This window comes from Herpailurus yagouaroundi, unplaced genomic scaffold (genome assembly GCF_014898765.1).
Source record: "Herpailurus yagouaroundi ecotype Mexico unplaced genomic scaffold, PumYag 162, whole genome shotgun sequence".
NCBI lineage: Eukaryota > Metazoa > Chordata > Mammalia > Carnivora > Felidae > Herpailurus > Herpailurus yagouaroundi.
Window position 1 is genome coordinate 56,572,012 of NW_024412403.1, and position 23,156 is coordinate 56,595,167.

Here is a 23,156-nt window from a genome sequence, read left to right on the forward strand (position 1 = left end):
GGACCCAGAGTCCCTTTTTAATAAGTATCCATGTTACAAAGCTCTTTGGTAGCAGAAATGGGCTTAGACCCCAGGTTTCTAATATTTTGACGGTGGTCTTTCTGGTAGAACAATGGTGCTCGTGTCTGGCCGCACATTCAAACCACGTGGCAGTTTAAAACTAACACAACATTGTTTTGATTCAGTGGGACTCGGGTGGAGCCCCAACCACTGGTCATTTTGATAATACCCCCAGGTGCTTCTAATATGTAGCCAGATTTGAGAACTACAATTCCAACAGATTCTGTTCAAATGCACGAGTTACAACAGCTTAAGTTTAAATGCATCTCAGCAGGTACAGCTGGTTGTCTTTAACAGGTAAAATTCTGTGAGAAGCTCGGCCAAAATGCTGATGACTGATGTTATATATGAAAATACTTCATAAATTACAAAGTGCTAAACAAGTATGAGGTGTTTTATTATCAGCAACAAATGCTTCCTGAGAGTGTCTATGTTGGTAGTTCTGAAGTAGTGGCCTTGGTCTTTCCCCTTAAGAGATTGCAGCCTCATGATTTACAATCTAATAATAGATGGTCATTTCTTTCCGGTAAATGTGTCTTACGAAGAGCGGCAGTAATAGCGGTCCCCCTGCGGGTCAGACAACCTGATACAGTGTTAGAGGCTGCAGGGCAGCCTGGGGGTTAACAAACAGCAGCAAGTATTACACACATTAAAAGCCAGGTTGCCTGCTCTAATTTTCAAGGGTTCTTACACACAGAGAAGCTAAGGAACCAAATAACCAAAGGTCACTTCTGAATTTCCTGTAGAGCTAGGGCTCCCACGCAGGTGTCCTGGATTTAAAAGACAGTTGAAACCCTAAGGTGATTCTCATTTAATTAATTTCATTCTGTGACTGGCAATCATTAGAAGGGGCCAATGTGGCCCCAAACAGCGCAAATGATCGTTCACAGCACTTGGATCAATTAAAGAAGAGAAATGGTGAGCAGGCAACCTCTGCACCTTTAGGTACCCCCTTTCATTAGGAAATCGAATTTGAGCTTGATGCAAAGTTGAGCTACTCTTCACTGTTATCAGACCTGCAGGGGCTGACATCAGAGATACCTGCATTTAACAGATAAACATACCATTCCTCTGTGGGCTAGTCTTCATTTCTTCAACGTTTTCTCCAACGTTATTTCACATGAGCTCAGTGAGAGTGTAGGCAGGATAGGTCTTGTCTGAGTTTTAGAACTGACGGCCCTGACACAGGGAGGTTATGAGCTTGGTCCAAGATGACACACAACAGTAAGGGTCAGAGTTGGGACTGGAGTCCCGCAACCCTACCTCTCCTGCAGGGCTTCCACTGCCTGTGGTGGCCTGTGACTCATCTTACAGAAATTTGTAGAAAGGCTCATTAAAATTAGCAAGGATGGGCAGCTGGGTGGCTCAGTCGGTTAAGCGTCCGACTCCTGATTTTAGCCCAGGCCATGATCTCATGGTTCATGAGTTCGAGCCCCGAGTCTGGCTCTGCACTGACAACACAGAGTCTGTTTGGGATTCTCTCTTTCTTTCTCTTTCTGCCCACCTCCTACTCTCACTCTAGCTCTCTCAAAATTAATAAACATTTATAGCAAGGACTTCTAATACATCGAAGCAAAGATTTGATTTGTGAACATATTTACAGGTAAACCATCACATATATTGTAATAATCATCTATTAGATCCCACAGCTTGCTATTTACCCTCACTTTTCTTTCTGTAACGGTTTAATCACCCTGTTTCTAAGAAATCATTTACATCCCCTTCCTCTTGATTCCCAGGATTTTCTGAGGTCGTGACTTTAAGTAACCTGAAAACTTATTCTGGTATTTTGGTTTATCCTAGTGATTAAATGTGTCCTCATGCTGACAACAGTTTTTCTGGCTTAAACCATCACTCCATTTATGGTTTGAGTTACAAACCAACGAGTTCAGAGAAATCATTTTATCTCACAAACTTCGGAGTCTTATAAGGGGCAGAGCATTTTGATGTCAGAGTGGCGCTCTGGATAACATCCGGATGCCTAGATGTGGCCCAGGGTGCCTATATCTACCTTTACACCTATTTTTTAAAATTATTTTTAATGTTTACTTTTGAGAGAGAGAGAGAGAGAGTGCGAGTGCACACAAGCGGGGGAGGGGCAGACAGGGAGGGAGACACAGAATCTAAAGCAGACTCCAGGCTCTGAGCTCTCCGCACAGAGCCCAACAAAGGGCTCAAACTCACGAACCACAAGATCACGAGCTGAGCCAAAGTCAGAGGCTTAAGGGACAGAGCCATCCAGGCGCCCCACCTTCACACCTATTACAGAGTAAGAATGTGGAATAGGAGCTAGAGGGGCTGAGGGCTGACTTTCTGCTTGGAGATTCTCCAGGCAAGTCAACCCTGGCATCTCAGTGCTCGGAGTGTCTCATTTCTCAGCTGTGATGCAAGAGTACAGAAAGTCACAACAACAGGCTATCTGTGTACAGCAAAGACACGTGAGGCACCTGTGTGGTCCCCGGTTATGCTCTAGCAGTAGCCCTCTGCCTTAATTAGGTCCTCACTTAGCTTCTCTCTCCTACCTCATACTTTAATTGGGCTGTTCCTTTTATTGAAATTCTCAATTCCTTTGTCAAAGGGGGAATACCATTGAAATTTAGGGTGTAGCCCTTGGAATCAGACTGCCAGCATTCTAAGTCTGCTGGTAGTTTCAGGCAAGTTACTAAACCTCTCTGTGCCTCAGTCTCCTCATCAGTAAACTGGGACTGTTAAAAATAGTACATACTTACATATTATTGTTGTGAGGATTCTAATAAATATGAAGTGCTTTAACCATGGCTAGTACAGAAATATTCAGTTAAGTGTTAGCATTTATTAGTAATAATTCAAGTTCTTTACCTCTTTCGAGGTCCCAAAGTGCCTCAACTTCTCCAAAAAGCCTTTCCTAACTCTGTAGTTTAGTTTTCATTTCATCTTCAGATCCCAGTAAATGTACCTTGAACAGCACAGCCCTGCTACAGTTTGTTATACTGCTCTATTTTACTCTTTGGGCATTTAGTCATAATTTTTTATCCTCAACTAGACTGTAAGCTCTTTAGGGGCACAGAACGTCATGTCTACCACCTACCTACTCACCCCCATCCCCACACCTCTCCAAAATTTGAGTGTGATTTTTCTAGATTTTTCTACCATTGCCTGTCCTGCCGGGATAGCATTGAAGAGTTCCCCAGACCTTCTATCCAGCCTGCCCATCTAGAAAGACGCTGGACCATCCGCAAATCACTGGGCAGGGTTTAGAAGCAGCCTTGTAATCTGGAGCACCATCTATAACCCTGAAACTAAATAGTATGCTTTCCCGCCTCTCAGTCTTTGATTGTTTATTTACTACCTTTTATTATTTGAGGATACATTTGTCATCCCAGTAGATTATAGACTCCTTTGAGGACGGGACCAATCCCTATTCATATTTGTGCCTACCTTCCTTCCACCATGCCTCCAGGTGCTCAGTAAATATTTGCAAATGCTGTGAGATAATAATATAGCGTATTAAGGATGTGACTCTGCTCCTGCTAATCTCTTCTATCGTCTAGCCCTGCCACATTCAGGGAGATTTTCATTGCCTAAGAGATAAGTCACTGTAGCATAAAAGCAGAAATCCAGAGTTCATTCTTGCCCTTGAGTTTCAATAATTTAAGCTGTTTAGGATTCAGAGCATAAAATTTATGCCATAAACAAAAGATTTGGAAGAATATATAATTAGAGCCAGTTTCTCTAGTTTCTCCTAAGTCTACCCAAACTAAAGAGGCTCGATGAGGGCCAAGAATGGCTGCAGGTCTGGGTGACAGATGTAAGAACAGAAGCACCCATGGTTCACTCACTGGGCTTGGGAGGAAAGGTTGCAAGGAGCATCTGTTCATACAGTCTAAGAGGCTTCCATGCCTAGGAGTACAAGGAACCTGAGAGAACCTGACCCAGGAGGCCCCGCCATGCAGACAGCAGCCTCGCGAGGCGGGCAGGAGATGATGAGAGATGTGGTCTCAGCAAATACCAGTGTGTTTAGCTGCTCCTCTGCCCTGTATTAATACCTGGAGATTTAGATGCACCCATGGGCTTTACATGCAACCCCGGAAAGTAGAGAGAGAACACTCCTTGGTAAAATGGGGACGCAAAATATAAATTAACTTCATCATGGAAAACTAAAGTTACATTTCTTGAATGCTTGAGTATGTGAGCTGAAATTCTTAACCGTTATACGGATGAAAAATAAATTTTAAAATTTCCCTTGAGATAATTAATCTAACTGGGAACTAAGTTACACTGTGGAAGACACAGTGGCCATCCTTGGTATAAATATGGGGGAAAAAGGAGGGAAGGAGGGAGGAATGGAAAGGGAAAAAAGGGCATATATAAAAGTGAGGATACTCAAGTTGTCCCTTCTGTTATTTTATTTAATCACTCAGTAAATATTTGTAACATCTGCTTTATGCCACTGAGGTAGGTGGCTGGTCTGGGGACGCATGCAGGATTTGAAGGGGATGATTCATTCGTTTTTATTCTTCATGTTTCTGCAGTGTGTTTTCAGGAGATGAATTCATGCAGCACTTGTACTTAAAAAGAGAAAGGACAGGGGAAGAGCAAACTGCACATCTAGTGTGAAGAAAGCAGTGTGGCTGGAGCGCAAAGGCAGAAGAGCAGTGCTGGGTGGCTTCTTTCCTTGCCAGGCTCTGCCTGGAATTGAGCACTCGTTCGGTTTTGTCTGTGTGCATAGAGACCAGAGTGCAGGTTCATGCCTCCAACAGGAAGCTGTTTCCAGGGAACTGGGCATTTTGCATCAATCTCCAGGTGAAGGACACGATGCTAAGGTGAGAATAGTGCGGCCCCTGTCCACATTCACTGCCTTTTAGGACCCAGTAGCTGGTGACATCATCATCTTCACTGTGGTTCTGTGAAAATGGGTCTGCCCCAGACCCAGCTCTAATGACCAGCCTCGCAATCAGCTTCTGCCTCAGCGGTGTTGCACTTTCCCCAGCAAATCAAGAGCACAAATGGTTAGGAAACTATTAAAGTGGCGGCAGCACAGCCAGTGCTTGGAGCCCCCACCTACCTTCAAGTTCCGCCATCCACCCTGTGTGGGTTTAACACAGACCACAAGAACCACACGCTTACACCGTGTTGTACTTTTTCATGGAGACTTTGTTTTAGACAAGGCTACTCACTACCATGTTTGGGCCAGGCTGGACCCTCATCTTTGGAGTCCACAGGGTTTCCATAATGGAATGGACAATTCATAGTTGTAAAAAGGAAGGAATCTATGTTGTCCCTTGTGCAGAGACAGACCTTAATTTTGAGAAGTATAGTTTCTTTCACTCACCTCACCTACAAAGACGTGCTAATACCTTTTGTGTTTTCTTTTTTTAAATCTGCTTTTTTATCATTAGGCTTTTTAATCAGTTTTTATTACTAATCCATAATTGACATTAAACTCAAAATTAAACTAAACTAAAACGAAACTAAACTATAATTGAAAACTTTGGACTTTCCGGTTATTTTTCCTAGCCTTTGTTTACATGCTTGTAATGATGCTTATTCTACTTATGCTGAGATTTATCAATTCTAGACATTACCTATTTATTTCCCGTTATAGCAAATGACAGGCATTTAGTTCTATGACCCTCATATATATCCACGTAGTGTGCTGGAACCTACTGTATCTGCTGGTGTGAGCAGATTGTCAAATTTTCAGGAATTTTGCAGGCCAACTATTAAATGGTTGGTAGCTCGAAAATGACCATGGTGGGAGTATTTACACCATGGAAATCAACATGTTACCAGGGCTTTTCTCCCATGGAAGAACTAGTCGTTAAACATTTCTGAGCAACCATAGTTCTTCGTCCATACTCTCACAACTGTGGGTTAATCTAAAAGTTGAGAGTTTAATTTTAATGACTAGTAAATTTTGTTCCCCGTATAACCCATTGATGCACCAAAATTATTGACTTCAGTATTTTATATGGAGTTAATAATTACCTCATCATTGTCAGGCTGACACCTCCTGAACCTAATGGACAATCCATGAAAAGTGAGACAACCAATAATTATGTGCTTATGAAGTATTTTTGCCAAGCAAATCAATCTGAATCTATTTAAGCTTCCACAGCTAAATACTCATTTACTGGTAATTTGAAGATAAGAAACCAATCAACTAAATCCAGAATGCAGAATATTCTACAGAACTAATAACTCACCTTCCCCAACAAATCAATGGCATAAATGGGGAGGAGGGGTTGGGAGGAAGGAGGTGACTAGGGATCTACTATAGAAAAAAACAGATTTAAGAGTCATAACCACCAATTTCCATTTATGGACCTTGTTTGGATCCAAACTCAAATCAAGTAACAATAAAAAGGTATGCTTAAAGGGTACATGCACCCCTATGTTTATGGTAGCATTATTTATAATAGCTAAGATATGGAAGCAACCCAAGTGTCCACTGATTGATGAATGGATAAAGATGTGGTATGTGTGTATATATACATATACAAATTCACATACACAGTGGAACATTATTCAGTCACAAAAAAAATGAAATCTTGTCAGTTGCAACAACATAGATGAAGCTAGAGAACAATGCTAAGTGAAATAAGTCAGTCAAAGACAAATACCATATGATTTCACTTATATGTGGAATTTAAGAAACAAAATAAACAAAGGAAAAAAAAGAGAAACCAAAAGACAAACTCTTAACTATAGAGAACAAACTGATAGTTACCAGAGGGGAGTGAGTAGGGGGATGGATGAAACAGGTGATGGGGACTAAGGAGTGCACTTGTTGTGATGAGCACCGGATGATGTATGAAACTGTTGAATCACTATATTGTACACCTGAAACTAGTATAACACTGTCTGTTAACTGGAATGAAAAACTTTTTCCAGAAAGTCTAAATTTAAAAAAGTAAAAAATAAAAATGTAGGAGGACAGATGAGATGAAAGTGACTAAATTTTAATAATGGTTGAAGATGGATGATTGATCTATGAGAGTATCACTAGATTATTCTCTCTGCTTTTGTATATGTGTGAAGTTTCCATAATAAAAAAAAATTAAAGTTATTTCATTTAAATTTCAATAATTTTCTTTGTATTTCACCTTGTTAATTTTTTTAAAGGGACCATCAGATTGGTTAAATATAAATTAGTAAATTTATATTGTTTTTGAAATCCTCAAGCACAATAGATGATCTATCGGTGTCATTTTTTCAGGTCTTTCTCCCAGAGTCCCCTTTCCCCCTTTACAATCTGGATTAGCAGTACACTGAGGTTTCTGTATAGCTGTTGATTTGGAGTTTTCATCTCCATGACCCAAGACTGTCCATATCTGTTTTCCTATGTTGGATTCACTCTCTCTCTCTCTTTGTTGACACACTCCCTCTTTTTTGCTGAAGTACCTGCTCCAGTAGCTTCCTTAGAAAAAATAAATGAGAAGGAATTTTTTTAGTCACTGCCTGTTTTTATTCTCTCCTTACATTTGATTTGGCTTTTTTTTTCACCCTCAGAATTTTGGAGGCGTTTCTCCATTTACTCTTAAATCTTTAGTGTAGGTGTTAAGAAGTTCAATGTTATTTTGACTTTCATTTTTTTTTTTTTTTTTAGATTTTAGGATCGTCTCTTTATCCCTGTTTAAAAATTTTCTCAGAGGGCACCTAGGTAGCTCAGTTGGTTAAGTGTCCGACTTTGGCTCAGGTCATGATCTCATGGTTCACACGTTTGAGACCCCTGTCGGGCTCTGTGCTGGCAGACTGGAGCCTGCTTCAGATTCTGTGTCTCCCTTTCTCTCTGCCCCTCCCCGACTTACACTCTGTCTGTACTAAACATAATTTTTTTTTTTTAATATTTTTTCTCAGGGTGCCTGAGTGGCTAAGTTGGTTGAGATACCCCTCTTGATTTTGGCTTAGGTCATGATCCCCAGGTTGTGGGATCAAGCCCTGCATCAGGCTCCACGTGAAGCCTGCTTGAGATTCTGTCTCTCTTGCTTTGCACCTCTCCCCCATGCATTTTCTCTCTTAAAAAAAACAAAACAAAACAAAACAAAAAAATCTATGCAAATACTGTCAGTCAATCTCTATTTATTGTACTGGGCCCTTGTGAAACATGTGTCCAATAGGTCTGGAAAATTTTTCTGGTTTGTTTTGTTATAACCCTACATTCTCTCTGAGCTCTTTTTCTGTGACTCTTATTCATTGGATATTAGACCTATTAATCCCAATTTAAAGATTTTATTTGGAGAAATGGTGTGTGGAAGTAAGCAGGAAAGATGTCAGGAAAGGCTGAGTGAGCTAATCCGACGCAGCTAAAGAAGAGTGTAAAAGAAGTTTGGACAGAAGTGTCCTAGGCACTCTTGAAACCTACAGCTTGACAAAGCCACCAGGGAATCCTTTAGTCAAAGACTGCTGACAAAGGAATCCTGCATCTTAAGAATGGGTTGGCTTTATTATTCCTGCTGCACTCCAACATTGGTGATAACCTAAACCCAAGCACGGACTCTGTGCGTGCGGTGAAGGATTTCAAAGCTGTGCACTAGGGCCCTGGTCAATTACCTTCTGGGAAGGTCTGAGGTGCCAAATTTATGGCCGCTAACTTAAAGCAGGTTCTATTAATTCTGTGATGTTGAATGCGTTAGTCTATGTACTGTGCCTAAAACAGTGTCAGACACATCTCAAACACTATTGTTACCGAGTGACAAGGAGATGCTTACAAGGGTGTGTGATTAGTCAAAGGAATTGTTATAAACTTTACAGTCTAAACTTTAGGATCTATTTCCACTTTAAGCACTATTCCAGTATGTTTAGTGAACTTGAGTACAAGCCAAAGCCAGGTGAGAAATGGCAGAGTAAAAAGATTGGAAGCTCATTATTATTAGAACAATCAGAAAGCTGGGAAAGGTGTGTTTGACAGCAGGGAAAGAGAAAAACAATAAAAAGCAAAAATGACAAAAGCACATTATTTTCAGGATTTGTAACAACAGGAAACTTAGCCCCAGCAACTTCAATAGGCATGGCTGCTTCGTGGTATTCCAAAAACGTAACAACCAATGCTCATAACAATGACTCTGATATCAAAAAAGGTTTTACCGGTACTTTGAGGAGGCAGGAAAGTATGAAATGCACTCTGGAATGATTTCCATCCAGAATAGCTAACACTGCAGCGGAGCTCCAAGAAAGAGCAAATCCTCCACGGTGCTGGGCAGCTGATAGTTTTATTGATCTAATTAAATATATGGCTTTTTTGTTTTCCTGTGCATTAATTGCATATCATTTCTTACTGTCACTTGATAAAGAACCATCCTTACTCTTCTCATTTTACAACCTGATTTTATATCAAGATCCCCACACCTTGTGTGGCATTAGTCATCACTGCCTAGATTTGCTTGCTTCCTAAGCAAACATAAAATCTCGATGATAAATCATGAATACCAGCAGACCTTCCAAGTCATTTAAATGAAGCTCCTGAGATGGGCTTGGCCGTCCCACGACTGGCCCCGAGAGGACACTCCAATGGCACACACGCCCAGATTGCTTATCTGAACACTGTCTGCCCCAGCTGCCTCGGCAGCAGGCTTCGTTTTGACAACACTTCTGGTTTCTGCCCAGCGCTCCTTGTCACATGTTCCTGTTCTTGCATGTGAACCGCTGACATGCAGTGCTTCCACAAACATTGGGTTAACAACAAAATCTCTGGCATGGGATATGTCACCAGTTACTTTGAAGAATAACTAAAAAGAAAAAAACCCTGCTAATAGCTCATCTTCTAACCTCTCGGGAGTTCTGTCAGAGTCTGAGAAGCTGCAATCTAGAGTAAAAGACTTCCACTGTGAAATGGGTTGCTTACAGCAGGCAACAGGCACAGTGGGACAGCAGCAGCCACACAAAGAGCGAAACATACAACGGCAGAGAGAAAGGCAGCGAAGGCTGCGAGACTCATACGTAGGCAGAGACAGAGAGACAACATGCCAACACGCACACTGTGCCCTGTCCTAGTCACTTCAGGCTCTTATAACAAAAATACCATAGACTGGGTGGCTTAAAACACTCGGAAATTTATTTCTCACAGTTCTTTAAGTGAGGGAATTCAAGATCAAGGCTCAAGCAGAGTCTGTGTCTGGTGAGAGCCCACCTACTGGTTCATCGACAATCAGCCTTCTCACTGTGTCCTCACATGAAGGAGGAAACCCTCTGGGGTCTGTCTCTTTGTAATCCCACTAATCCCAATCATGAAGGCTCTGCCCTCATGACCTAATTACCTCCCAAAGACCCCACCTCCAAATACTATAATGTGGGTGGGGAGTGGTTTAGATTTCACCATAATTTAAGTTTGTGACAGATAAAAAAGGAAACCTCATTTAGAATGGAGTCGGGAGGCTAGCAGGGGGAGCTCACACACCCTACCACTCCTTGTCAATTGCTGACCCAACTGGAAGAGACTGCATCTTGCTTGCTTGCTGATTCTACTTCTTTACCACCCCAGCAGGAGGAAAAAGGGCCCCACCCCTTGACCCTGGCAACAACCCAGCCAATGAGATATTGTCACAAACAACTGAGACAATAAAAAGCCACTATACCTCAAACTCCCAGTTTACTCCAACCGACTTTTTGTTTATAAAAGCCTTCCTGATTTCACCCTTTGCTCTGTACTAGAGCGTTCCTCTCCTTTGCTCTGCATACTTGCCTATGGCTTTGCCATAGCCTGCTTATCCAAAATTGCAATTTTCTATTTCCAATTAATCCCATATTTGCTGTTAAAGTAATAAGCGGTTTTAAGGTTGGGGGAGCACAAAAATTCAGCTCATAGCATATCTAGAACATGTTTCAACGTCAAGAACAAAAGCAGAATCTGCCTCATTTTCCCACTGATTTGTAAACTCCTTGGGGGCAGAACAGTTTGTTTGCATCCACACTAAGTCAAATTTATGAGGAGGAAAACACCGTCATACTAAGCAAGCAGTGTTTCACTCACACTTGATGACAAAGAAGATGTCCTAAAAGACAATGTCCTGAAAGAAATCTGCTCCCAACATTATTACAAGAATTAAAATAGCTGTTAATTTTGCACACGTTCAGTTTTCCCTAGTTCTTGGCTGGTACCTCCTTTTAAGTTATCTATTGTTTTGGTTTGTTTGTTTTTATTTGGAAAAGGGCTCAAAGGGCTGTTCTAGATTCCATACATCCCAAAGGACAGTCAATTGTTTTAATTACCACTTCTGCCTCATCTATTCTCACACACAGCCTTCTAAAGTCATCTATTTTTCAGTGAGTGGTATTTCCCCTTTCCCTTTTATTCTAGATGGCATCAGCCCATTTTGAAATATACAGGTAAAAAACAACTGAAATGCACAAGGAAAAGTAGGCAGGAAGAATTCTGGCCTGGTTGGTCAGATTGTTACTTTTTTGTCTTATTTTTTTCTGTTCCCCATTTTTTTTTCTCCTCATCTTTGTATTTTTTCAGGACTTGAAAATTAAATATGCTGCAACTCCTTAGGAGTGAGTAAATTCAAGACAATAGTTCAGTGACAATCTTTAGAAACTAAAATTTATCTGAATTTAAAACTGTAAATTGTTTTGTTTTTCCTCCAACTAAATTGGTCAGATATGAAAAACTATTCCAGCATTCCAACTTCTGAGTACAAACAACATGTTGGCAAATTTGTATTGATTTTACCTGCCAATCTAGATGCAATCACACTTTTTAAAGCAGATTCCTGTAATTTGCTTTTCTATAAAATGTCACCAACGCATTAAATACTTTGAAAACAGTCTTTGTAAATCAATCTGCACTTATTAGATTTGTTTAAACGATAGCATTAGAATTCCACGCCGAGATTTAATTTGGTTTTAAAATAACTCGCTACATGCAGAACATTTCCAAGGGTGGAGAGGCTAGTTCCCAATTACTTTCATGCCGTCAGTGCTAAATGTGTTTAATGACTCACTTACCTACAAGCTGTGGGTTCTCTGAAGACCTCCCTGTTCAGTGAGATGCACACGTTTTACCTCAGGCTATTTCATATTTTTACAGAGGGGAAAATGCAGAACCATTGCCAAATAAAAAGTAAAGGACTTACCTTGTTCATGTCAAAGGTATTATAGACTTGATCAACATGTTGACTGGCTTTTTGATTCAGACCTTGCAGACCCAAGAGTGTCTTGAATTCATGCAGTGTTTGCAGGCCGGATGGATATTCCCTCATAAATTTTTTGTACCACACATAGGTCTCTTTAGCAGGAACTGCTTTCTGACCACCAGCTATGGATTCATTATTTCCCATTGTGATTCACGGTCTGCAGCTTTTTCTCAGGTTGTTTTCACGTATGGTCTCTCCCAATTTAGTTCCTCACTTGTTCACTAGAACTGGAGGCTAACATATGCCTTTAGAAAGCTAGTCTAACCCTCTTACAGCTATAGGCTAAATAAGAATAGAAAGCCAGTGAGATTAACTCATCTGTACAGTTTTAAGACTAGGTCATTTATCGCTAACTGATGGGATTGTGCTGCCATTCAGTTTTCTGTGAAGGGCAGAGGCATTGTCCTTGCCATATTGTTAACCATCAATTATGCCTACATTGAGGAGGGGGGTCTACTGGAAGGAACTCTGAGTTGCATTCAGGAAGCCTGGGACTGAAACATTACTTAGTTTCTACAGTCTCACTGTTCCCATCTGTAAAACAGTAACAAGGATATTTGCTTTTTCATACCTAAATATTGTGAAAATAGATTTAGATGTAAAAACTATTAAAACCGTGGAAAAATTATACATTGAGTATTGCTAAATTTAAAGGAAGTCTCTGCAGAGAAGCGGGAAATGGGTAGAGATAACCATATTATCAGCAGTAAAAATGTTGTTGATGTGATAGGCAGTCTGCAAAGGGACATGGTGAGCTGTCCTTGGCATTGCTTTTCTCTTCTTTACTTTGAGACAGCGTGTATGCAGGCATGCTCACAGGGAGGGGCAAAGAGAGAGGGAGAGAGAGAATCCCAAGTAGGCTCCACGCTGGCAGCACAGAGTCCCATGCAGGGCTCTATCTCATGGACCGTGAGATCATGACCTGAGCCGAAATCAAGAGTCGGATGCTCAACAGACTAAGCCACCCAGGCACCTCATCTTTTTCTTTTTTTTTTCTGTTTCTGTATTTTCTGTCTTTCAAATCCACTTCTACCCAGGCCCTCTGCCTGCTAACTTTGTCCCACTCCAGTTCCCAAGCTAATCTTGTCTGAGTCAAGCCCCAGTTGCACAGGAATTGAAAACTGAGCAAATGAGCATAAGAACCGTATCCATGGTCCAGTAATGGAAAGGAAGTGACCTGTGTGATGTGGCAAGCAAGCCATCTTGCTGCCAACCATACGTAGGAGTAACAGAATTACACTCTTTCCACCTAGGGTCATTTGGTCCCAAGCATGGTTATCCCCTCCTAACCTCACTCCATTTTTCCCCCAATTCTCATATTGACTCAGTTCCTAAGTCCGGTTTCTCTCTTAAGTTACTATTCCTTAGTCCTAACTTATTACCTATTCAAAACCCCAGGTTCCCCAAGAACTGGAGCCTTTGGGGCCTTGACAGGAAATGGGGGTGGCTAGGGTATATATGATTAATTTTGTTTCACCCATACCAAGGTAGACTTTAAGTAGAAAAAAATTTGAACCCATAATTACAGTTAAATAACATGTGTTCAGTAAGGTTATCGAAATTTGGAACACCTTCACTTATAAGTATTACTTGAAACCATTAGAGTAGGTGAGATTTCTTAGGCAGAGTAAAAAGAAAGAAGATGAGATAATAGGACTAGGTCCTGGTAGGAAATAGGAGGAGGGTCCTGCTACAATCTTCCAAGCCAGTCTCTGGGGAAGTCCCTGTGCAGTCTCCAATGGTTTGCCAGGATGCTCAGAGGCATTGACTTCTTATCACCATTAACAGTTATTAATCACCAATTTTTAGTTAAAAAAAAAAAAAGAATGGCTACCGATGATGCAAGAGGAAGGTAATGAAAGTTTTCAAGGGGCCAAGAAAATCCCCTGTGGAAGGAAAATTTTGGATAAATCAAGAATACAAGGACCTGAGACCTGGAAACTGTGTTTCTTCATGTAAATTATGCTTTTCAAAAAATCTGCATAATGATTACTTGCTGATACAGAAAAAAAGTTTAAAACTATTACAAATAGTATAAGAATTCTTATATTGGATACAATATTGATATCCCAAACTCAGGAATCCTGCTACATAAAACATTAACTAGTTATAAGATAATGGGGAAAAGTCTTCATTTATAAAAGGTCAAAGAATAAATCTAAATTACAATAAATTTAACTAGAATGTGCTGGACATATTTGAAGAAAAATTTTAAATGCTAATACAGGGTACCAATAAAGACTTGAACATACAAAAAGGCATATTTTGGTTTGGGGTAGAAAGACTTGATATTTGAAAAAGGCAATTCTACCTTAATCTATCATACCACCATACGCCAAACAAAATGCAAATAAAGTTTGAGGGGAGGGGTGGGTGTTGACTAAAAAAGCTAATTCTAAGTCTGGATAAGATTAAACATGCAAAGATACAAAAGAAAATTCTCAAATATAAAATTATTGACTATCCCTACCAAAACAACTTGGGTCCAATGTGAGAAAAGATGGAACAATCAATGAAAAATAACAGACATTTTTTACAGAACTCGGCCCAAATACAAATAGGAATTTGACATGCAGTAAACGTGGCAGTGCAGATCAATGGGGAAGAGACTGATTTTTCAATTAACAGTTTGAGGACAATACCGTATCTATCTGGAAACACACACAGTTGGATTTTTAACTTACTCCTTTCACCAAAATAAATTCTAGATAAATCAAATATTTAATAATATAATGACTAAAACCACTATAACAAGGAAAAATTTCTTTCTACTTTCAGCATTTGAATGTCTTCTCTAAATAGGACTACAAAACCAGAGGGCTGGGGGGCTCTGTCAGTTGAGAGTCTGACTCTCGATTTCGGGTCAGGTCATGATCTCGCAGTTCACGGGTATGAGGCCCATGTCAAACAGGGAGAACAGCAAGGAGCCTGCTTGGGATTCTCTCTCTCTCTCTCTCTCTCTCTCTGCCCCTCTCCCACTCACACTCTCTCCCTCTCTCTCTCTCTCTCTCTCTGCCCCTCTCCCACTCACACTCTCTCCCTCTTCTCTCTCTCTCTCAAAAAAATAAATAAACTTAAAAAAAAAAAAAAAGAAAGACAAGGATGGAGCGAAGACCTTCCACCATATTCCATCTCACATGGTCTGAATTTTGCATTATGTGTATGTACATAAAATTAAAATTACACAGTTCCACAAATATTAAATGTTTTATTGCTTTTGTCCAAAGTTGTAGACATATCTAAATTTAAAAAAGTAATCAGTTATCAAGGAAAATGTAAAAACACAATTTACACATGTATAATATATGCTCACATTATAGTTAGAAGATTTGCACTTTTACTCCAACTCAACAACAGAATTATCATATAAACAATATATTAAAGTTTCTGAGGATTTATATTTTCTGCATTACTGAGTAATGGCTGTAGTGGAGAAAGGGCATGTGGTCTTTCCTTTTCAACACAAGTTTTAAGTTTAACTGTAGTCCTTTGTACACTGATTTTGAAAACCACTGTTTTCTAGTTTTTGTAGTCATTTAAGTGAAACAAAATGTTTAAAACAAAACAAAAACAAAGTCATTTAAGTGAAAACAAAATTTAGCCTAACTGACATTTCCATCTTTCTTACTAGCTCACATGGGAATGGGAGAACTCTACAAATAGCTTCTGAAATAACAGGAAGAGTTAGGGAACAGGGCTGCAAATATGTAAATTGTAAATCAGTCTCCATTTCTAAAGCACACAATTTTCTTACAGTTAAACAGGGCAAACCATACAATAATGAGTACAAAGGGAAATACTGTTTGAAAAGAATCTTCCTTTTTTCTTACTGGCATTTTTTAAAAGGGCATATCTTTTCTCACATTTAATTTTGAGAAGTACTTTCAGTGTTTTTCTAAAGGGAGACTGTGTCCTGTATCTGTAGTCACTTTATTCAAAGCGTTCTGAAAAAGGGGATTATCTTCTTTAAGCAAAGCTTCTAAATAGCTGTCAATCTGCTCCAGGTCTCCTGCTGGACCGCCCTGGAAAAGAGAATCAACAATCATGGCAGGCGAAGACGCTACAGGGATTATGCTTGTAATCTGGGTGGCCTCTGAGCAGCCTTCCCTGCGATTCATGTAGCAAGAAACCCACATCACACTGGAATAATGCTTTTAATCTCTTAAAATGTTTTTGCATTTCATCTCATTTTATGCGCACAAGTGGTTAGGAACTTGAATCATTTTTTTCTTCTTTAGTGGAGGTAAGTTCAACCGGCTTTCCTTCTATTCAATTACTTGTCATATTCCTAAAGCCACCCTGCTTCCACCTTATCTTCCTCTGTTATAGGATCTCATCTCCCATTTTAAAAGTTCATGAATCTGGGGCCCCTGGGTGGCGCAGTCGGTTAGTCGTCCGACTTCAGCCAGGTCACGATCTCACAGTCCGTGAGTTCGAGCCCCGCGTCAGGCTCCGGGCTGATGGCTCGGAGCCTGGAGCCTGTTTCCCATTCTGTGTCTCCCTCTCTCTCTGCCCCTCCCCCGTTCATGCTCTGTCTCTGTCTGTCCCATAAATAAATAAAAACGTGGAAAAAAAAATTAAAAAAAAAAAGTTCATGAATCTGAACAGATGAGTAGGTGAATTCTGACTTCTCTGTCGCTCCTTTTCCCCTCCACCATCCTTCCCCCCAGCCCCTGGCTTGTGCCCTCATGGGTCTCCTTTCTGTTCTTCCCCCACTTCTCTGTCTGGGTAATTTCACACTCTCCTTCCCTGGGCTGCTTAATCCATGAACAGCCCGACAAATGCTGCCTCTGTACTGACTTAAATCTCCCTCCGTCAAGAGCACCCATGGGTTCAACCTGCTCTCCAGCTGAGCTGGTTGGATAAGAGAATTCTTAGAAAGGACCTTTCAGAGACATTTCCAGTTTTATGACTGTTCCCAGTGAGTGTGTGGCACCACCATCCCAGCTTCTCCATCCGTCACCTGGTTCTATTAACCTGCTTGTGCATGGTTCCCTCTGCCTTAGGCCTCTGAAGAGTACTGAGGCCCAGCTTTGTGACTGGGGTCCTGTCCCTACAGACAAGCATACATGATATTCATGTTCCCCTAGATTTTCAGATATTCACTGGCCCTGAGGGATGCCCTGTGTCACCCTTCTGACACTGACGGCCCTCAGTCCATCTAATCCTTTGCTCTCTGCCTGGCAAAGCATACTTCCTTCTAGGACTTCACGTTGGTTCTGTCCCCAGCCTCTTCAAGTACCTGCTCTGTCCATCCACTTTGGATGGATGTCCACCTATCTTCTCTCTTGTCTTCGCTCTGTGCCAGTGAGGTGGCTCTGGCATTCAGAGGCCGTGAAAATAGAAATTTCAAGTCAGGGATGAGAGTAAAATATATTTGGGCAGGAGCCCTTTGAGTACCTCTCCAATGATGCTAGATGAAGCATGTCATATGCTCACTCTGCAGGCTAAAGCCCTTCCCCTCCTTACCAAACTTTGTGAATCGAGCCAATTAAATTCATACAATGACTCTGGCTGCTGCGCGGTAGCCGAGGGGTTTGGCATAGAAGGAAGAGTTAATCATTATTCTTTCATTTTTTTCCCTAGCTACACATAGATTTGCTCTTATGAAAACCAATAATTTTTATGAACTTTTTTTGGTAGTAGTATCGCGCTTTTATTATATAGAATTTCTTTGGTGTCTCTAGTGTTTTGTAGTAAAACAACAATCATCGCTGAAACCGTCCCATGGTGGCGGGCTCCGTACCAGACGTTTCACACATAAAAACTTCTGCCGCCTTTTGCAGCGAAAAGAACCAAAAGGAGCTGCACTCGGATCCCACTCTTCCGGCGATGAATGAACTCAAATAATGACTTTGGTAGTACCGTGGATAGAAGCACAGATAAAATTACCATATGTGGAAACAGCATTAAGCGTCCTTTTTTATTTTAACACGGAAATATTTCAGCTGTTGCCTAGACCACCCAAGGTAGAGGGAGGGTGGTATCTTTTTTGGCTATATACTCAACTTAAGCAAAAAAGATTTTCTGAGTTTCATTTTGTATTTAATGTAAGAGAAATCCCAAATAACCCAAAGGACATATATTTTGTGAAAGAGGAACAGATTCACCTTGAAATGTTCACAGCCGACTGAAACCCAGGCAGCCTGGCTTCAAAGCCCAGGCTCATCACGTATACCGTACTGATGGGTGCCAGTTTCCTGGTCTCTCCCCCACCCCCTTCCTGGACGAAGTAACCCTTCACTCCTCAGTCAGGGCTCTCTCGGGGCATTCAGCTCCGGCTCTCACACCTTACGTGGCCTAGGAGGGCCCTGTCTCCTGTCCCAGACTCAGGACCTGTGTCTGAATACAAAATTCCACATGCTTCTTAGACTCTCTGTTGATTTCTCAATTTATTTCTAGCAGCTGCAGAAAGACTTTTCAACCACGGCTACATACTTTTTATTTTATGTGTTCTATCCAGCATTTCTATATGCTGTAGAAATAAGATGGGCTTTTCCTCGTTAGCTCAACCCATCATAGCAGCCCTGTTCATTATGTGTTCATATATCCAAACAAGATGCACAGCATACCCCTACAGTGTTCCCTGAACTCTCTAACCTCTCCTCAAGGATTAGAAGAGTCTATTTTTTATTTATGTACCGGGATGAGAATTATAACATTTTGTTGTTTAATAAAATGAGAAAAAAATTCCTAATGGAAATATACTATTGAGGAGACGGGGTGACCAAACTATACCAACAGCACAAGCAAAGGTTCTAATTTTTGTAAGAGAAAAAATAGCAGACCTCGTGTATACTTTCAAAATGCATTTATGTACAATTTCAATATCCTTACACGGAGAGTAAGGGCTGGGTTAAATGACTCGTCCAAAGCCAATAAGTGGATGACAATGTCAGAGGAGGAAGCTGGCTGAATGCTCTTTCCACAAGGTATATTCCTACTACTCAAAATTGCATTACCTACCAGCTGAAGTTTCTGCAACAATATTGCCAGTTTTACCCGAAGATTATTCAGTTTGTCTTCAGTAAGTTTTCTTTTTGCTTCACATTGTCCCAGAGATATTTCATTAACCACTCCTCTTGTATTTGCTTCGTAGATAATGGACTGTATTTTTCTCTTTAGTTCTCTTTCATATTGGACCATGTAAACATGCTGGATCTGGGAATGTTTTCAAAAACAGTTTTAGTATATTTTTAAAGTATTACTTTCCCTCCTCGTATCAGCAAGTGATTTCATATTCCAATTCTGCACATACGTACCAAGTGTCAACTCTATACCTGTGCACTACAGGTGCTCGAAGTTTAAGACATGGTGATACCCTTAAGGAACCTGCAATCCGACGGAAGAGGAAGAGAGACAGTATGTGTAATACTCCAGTAACTATAAGGATGAGAAAAGCACACCAAGGTGAGCTTGGAGATCCTTGCTTGGGAATGGAAAAAGAACCCAGTAATGGCGAACCCAGTGATACCAGATTGTGCAAGGCACAAAGGGGGCAGTTGGTGGTGCCTATGACCCTCTCTCCACAGCAGCAGTAGCTCACAGGCAATGACAGAATGGCTGGCTATTCGGGGCTTTCCCGGCAGATGATGTCGTGTTATTTATAACTCAAGTCTGTAACATCTGAAAAGCACAGAAGCTACAGTAAAAGGAATTCCTGTTCTGTCACTCTCTCCGTGTCCCTTATCTGGAAGCAGAATATGGTCATATACTTACGCATATGACCCTTGCTAATTCGAGAGTCTTGGATGCTTTCCAAGGGTTCATGCTGTGACTGAGACACTCACGGGGTAGAAAAGGTAATGGAGAGGCCCAATGCTCCAATTTCAAAATGACATTAGTTGCTTGTATCAACACTTGGAGAGGGCCAGGGGATATTCTGAGAAAAGAGATACAGAGCAAATCCTGGTTCCATACACATTTCAATGTTTCTGTAATAAGGAGTGTTCTGTGTTCAGATATGACTGGGATACCAGAGTAACTGTACGGTAGCTTCATTTGTCTTCTGGGTCTACCCCTGCCCTTCCCCTCTCCCCGACGCTCACTAATACCTGCAGGCCCTTCCCAGACACTGCCCACATCAGCATCTTTAAGCACACATTGCCCTCATGTATTTCTCCCTTTTCGATAAAATCCTTTAAACAAACAAACCATACCCCCCTAAATATTTTGAATTCCACTTAAAATTCACTAACCATCTCCTAAATTCAAGGCATGGAATTTTGTTATAGGTGATATAAAGATATAGAAGGTGCAGCCTTTGCCTTCAAGAAGCTTCCAGTCTATAGAACGAGATAACACAAGTGTGCAAAAAATGTGTCTTATGGGAAAAGATGCACTGTGCTGCTAGTGAGGCACAGATATTATTAGAGTTGAGAGGAGGGTACAGATTCTCCATTAAATTAAAGATCACTGAAGTCCTGACTTAAAGTGCTTGACATGGATTAATATCAGTAACTTACCCTCCAATTATTTATGCTTTCATTTGCTATTTGGGAACAGGGACCCATTTTAGAGTCTTAAACTGCCTGGACACTTGAGTGAGGGCACCAAGAATTAAAAAGATGCTGAAATCCTTGATCTGGCTCTACCTATTCTTACCTTACTTACTGAGTTCCAGGCCTCATTCTTCCAGGAATATACCAACCTCATTCCTGCCTCAGGCCCTTCGCCTTTCCTGCTTTCTCTTTCCATTTGTTCAGCCCTAACCTACACAACGCTCATTCTTTGCCCTTCAGGTCTGCGCTGGCTCAGGTATTCCTTGCTCACGGCATCTGAAATAGGCTGTCCCTTCCCCAACATGCACTGTCACTGTCTATCCCCAGGCCCTGTACAATTATTGTATGGTATATCACATGTTTATTTATTTTCATGTTTAGTATCTATCATTATGTGATGCTACATTATGCTCTGTTCATTACCTGTGTTTACTCAAGAATGTAACCTCGATGTAAAAAAAAAAAAATTGGTTTTATTCACCTCTGTGTTTCCCATGCCTTCCACACGTCACTAAATAGTGGGGAGTTAGGAGAGCAGATGTACAACATTCACAGCAAGAGAATTTTAAGCATGCAGACCAATCCTGTCCTGAAACCCAGGCTACATTCTGAGATCTTGGAAGGGAACCTACTTTTGAACATCCTCAATTCAACCTACAGGAAGTTGGTGATTTACAAGGCAACAACCACCTCCTCCAGAAAGCTTCATAGATGCTTTTTTGTGGAGGCTTTAGTCCAACCCAGGGAGTGACATCTCCCATGGCCTGAAGGTAGAGTAGGGTAAATAATTCAGCTCAGCCAGAATAAGAAGGACAGGGTCACAGATAGTTCAGATATTACCAGTCACTCAGGGCTCTTAGTGTTCAAAATTCTAGAACTTCACAGTATTTGCCATTCTGAAAAATGGCCAGGGAATACTTTTTAATAAAAGCAACAGCAGTAATAATAATAATAATTATAATAATAGGATAAAATTAAAAAGAAATCTGAAAACAACAGTATTGCTTATCAGCAATGAAAAGGAACATACTATTGATAACGTTCGATGTGAAGGGCATTATGCCAAGTGAATAAAGCCAATCAGAAAGTGACACGTGCTATACAATTCCATTTCTACAGCATTACTGAAATGACAAAATTACAGAGATGGAAAACAGATGAGTGGTTGCCTGGAGTTGAGGTGCTTATCTGTGCGCAGTGTGACTATAAAGGATGGCACACGGAGATGTGTGGTGGTGGGAGTTCTGGATCCTGATTTTGGTGGTGGTTACACAAGCTTACACATATGATAAAATGAGACACATATTTCACTAAGGTAAATTTTGTAGTTTTGATATTCTACCACAATTATATAATTCCATAAGACCTAAGCATTAGGAAAAAATTGAAAGGTATATGACATCTCTCTATTATTTTATAATTTCCTATGTATCTATAATTACTTAAAAAATAAAAAGTTCATAACAACACTTTTGGTTTTTTTTAATGTTTATTTTTGAAAGAGAGACAGACACAGCATGAGCAGGGGAGGGGCAGAGAGAGAGGGAGACACAGAATCCAAAGCTGGTTCCAGGCTCTAAGTTGTCAGCACAGAGCCCCACGTGGGACTCGAACTCATGAGCTATGAGATCATGATCTGAGCTGAAGTCGGAGGCTTAACAAACTGAGCCACCCAGACACCCCCAGACAACACTGTTAAATACAGCATGACATAAGGAATGTTTATATAGCACACTACATTCAAAGTCATATTTTGTCTCTCAAAGTTCACAATTTTGTAACCAAGCAAACTATTTCCTTCAAACACTACCAACCAGTTTTCTGATTTAGTCTTCTGCTTTTCTCAGGCTAACATCTCTGGAAGGTTTCTATAAAAGGTAGCAATTTTGAGAACTTTCAAAGTCAATGTAAAAGGACTTCTGGTTGCATTAACATTTTAATTAAGATGAGTAGAGAATTGTAACAAGATGAGAAGCTTAGTTCTGCTGGCTAAACCTACTCTCGTAGAGGTATTTGAAGAGGATCAAAAATGGAATTCTTTTCGAACTCCTTTAATTCAGAACAGAATTAGGATTTGAAAGAAAGGATATGCAACTGAGAGTTTAATTTTCTGCCTTGAACTTAAAAAGTCCGAGTTCTAGCAGCTCTGGAGCCCCAGAATCCTAAGAAGTTAAGGCAGTCCTACAAGATCTACAGATTTTGTACTCTACATATAAGTATATGCATGTGAGCCTTTATGTGGTCAGGCACTACAGCAGAAACAATCAACTTTGACTCAGTGCACAAATGGTAATAAGGTCTAGATGCATTCAAAAGTACTGAGTGAATGCAACAGGATATAGAACTTGATAAGAGAGAATTGTAACTTCAAGGATTCTATAATCTACTAAAGGAGAAAATAAAATACAAGAAACAACTACAATACAAGGCAGAAAATTTAACTAATGCTAAAATGGCTTTAAGTTTCTCTCAGAATACAGAA

The 23,156-nt window shown here is 40.6% G+C and overlaps 2 protein-coding genes across 2 annotated transcripts in view; both read right to left on the reverse strand.

Moving 5' to 3' along the window:
- GUCA1C (guanylate cyclase activator 1C) overlaps window positions 1–12,529 on the reverse strand; it is a 33,050-nt gene extending 20,521 nt beyond the window's left edge. The window contains exon 1 of the mRNA XM_040484441.1: window positions 12,114–12,529. Within this exon, the coding sequence (XP_040340375.1) occupies window positions 12,114–12,317 (204 nt within the window). The 5' untranslated portion in view covers window positions 12,318–12,529. The remainder of the gene's footprint in view (window positions 1–12,113) is intronic.
- Window positions 12,530–15,453: 2,924 nt separating this feature from the next.
- MORC1 (MORC family CW-type zinc finger 1) overlaps window positions 15,454–23,156 on the reverse strand; it is a 164,016-nt gene continuing 156,313 nt past the window's right edge. The window contains exons 26-27 of the mRNA XM_040484442.1: window positions 19,140–19,334; window positions 15,454–16,195 (exon numbers count right to left, since the gene is read on the reverse strand). Coding sequence (XP_040340376.1) covers window positions 16,058–16,195; window positions 19,140–19,334 — 333 coding nt within the window. The 3' untranslated portion in view covers window positions 15,454–16,057. The remainder of the gene's footprint in view (window positions 16,196–19,139; window positions 19,335–23,156) is intronic.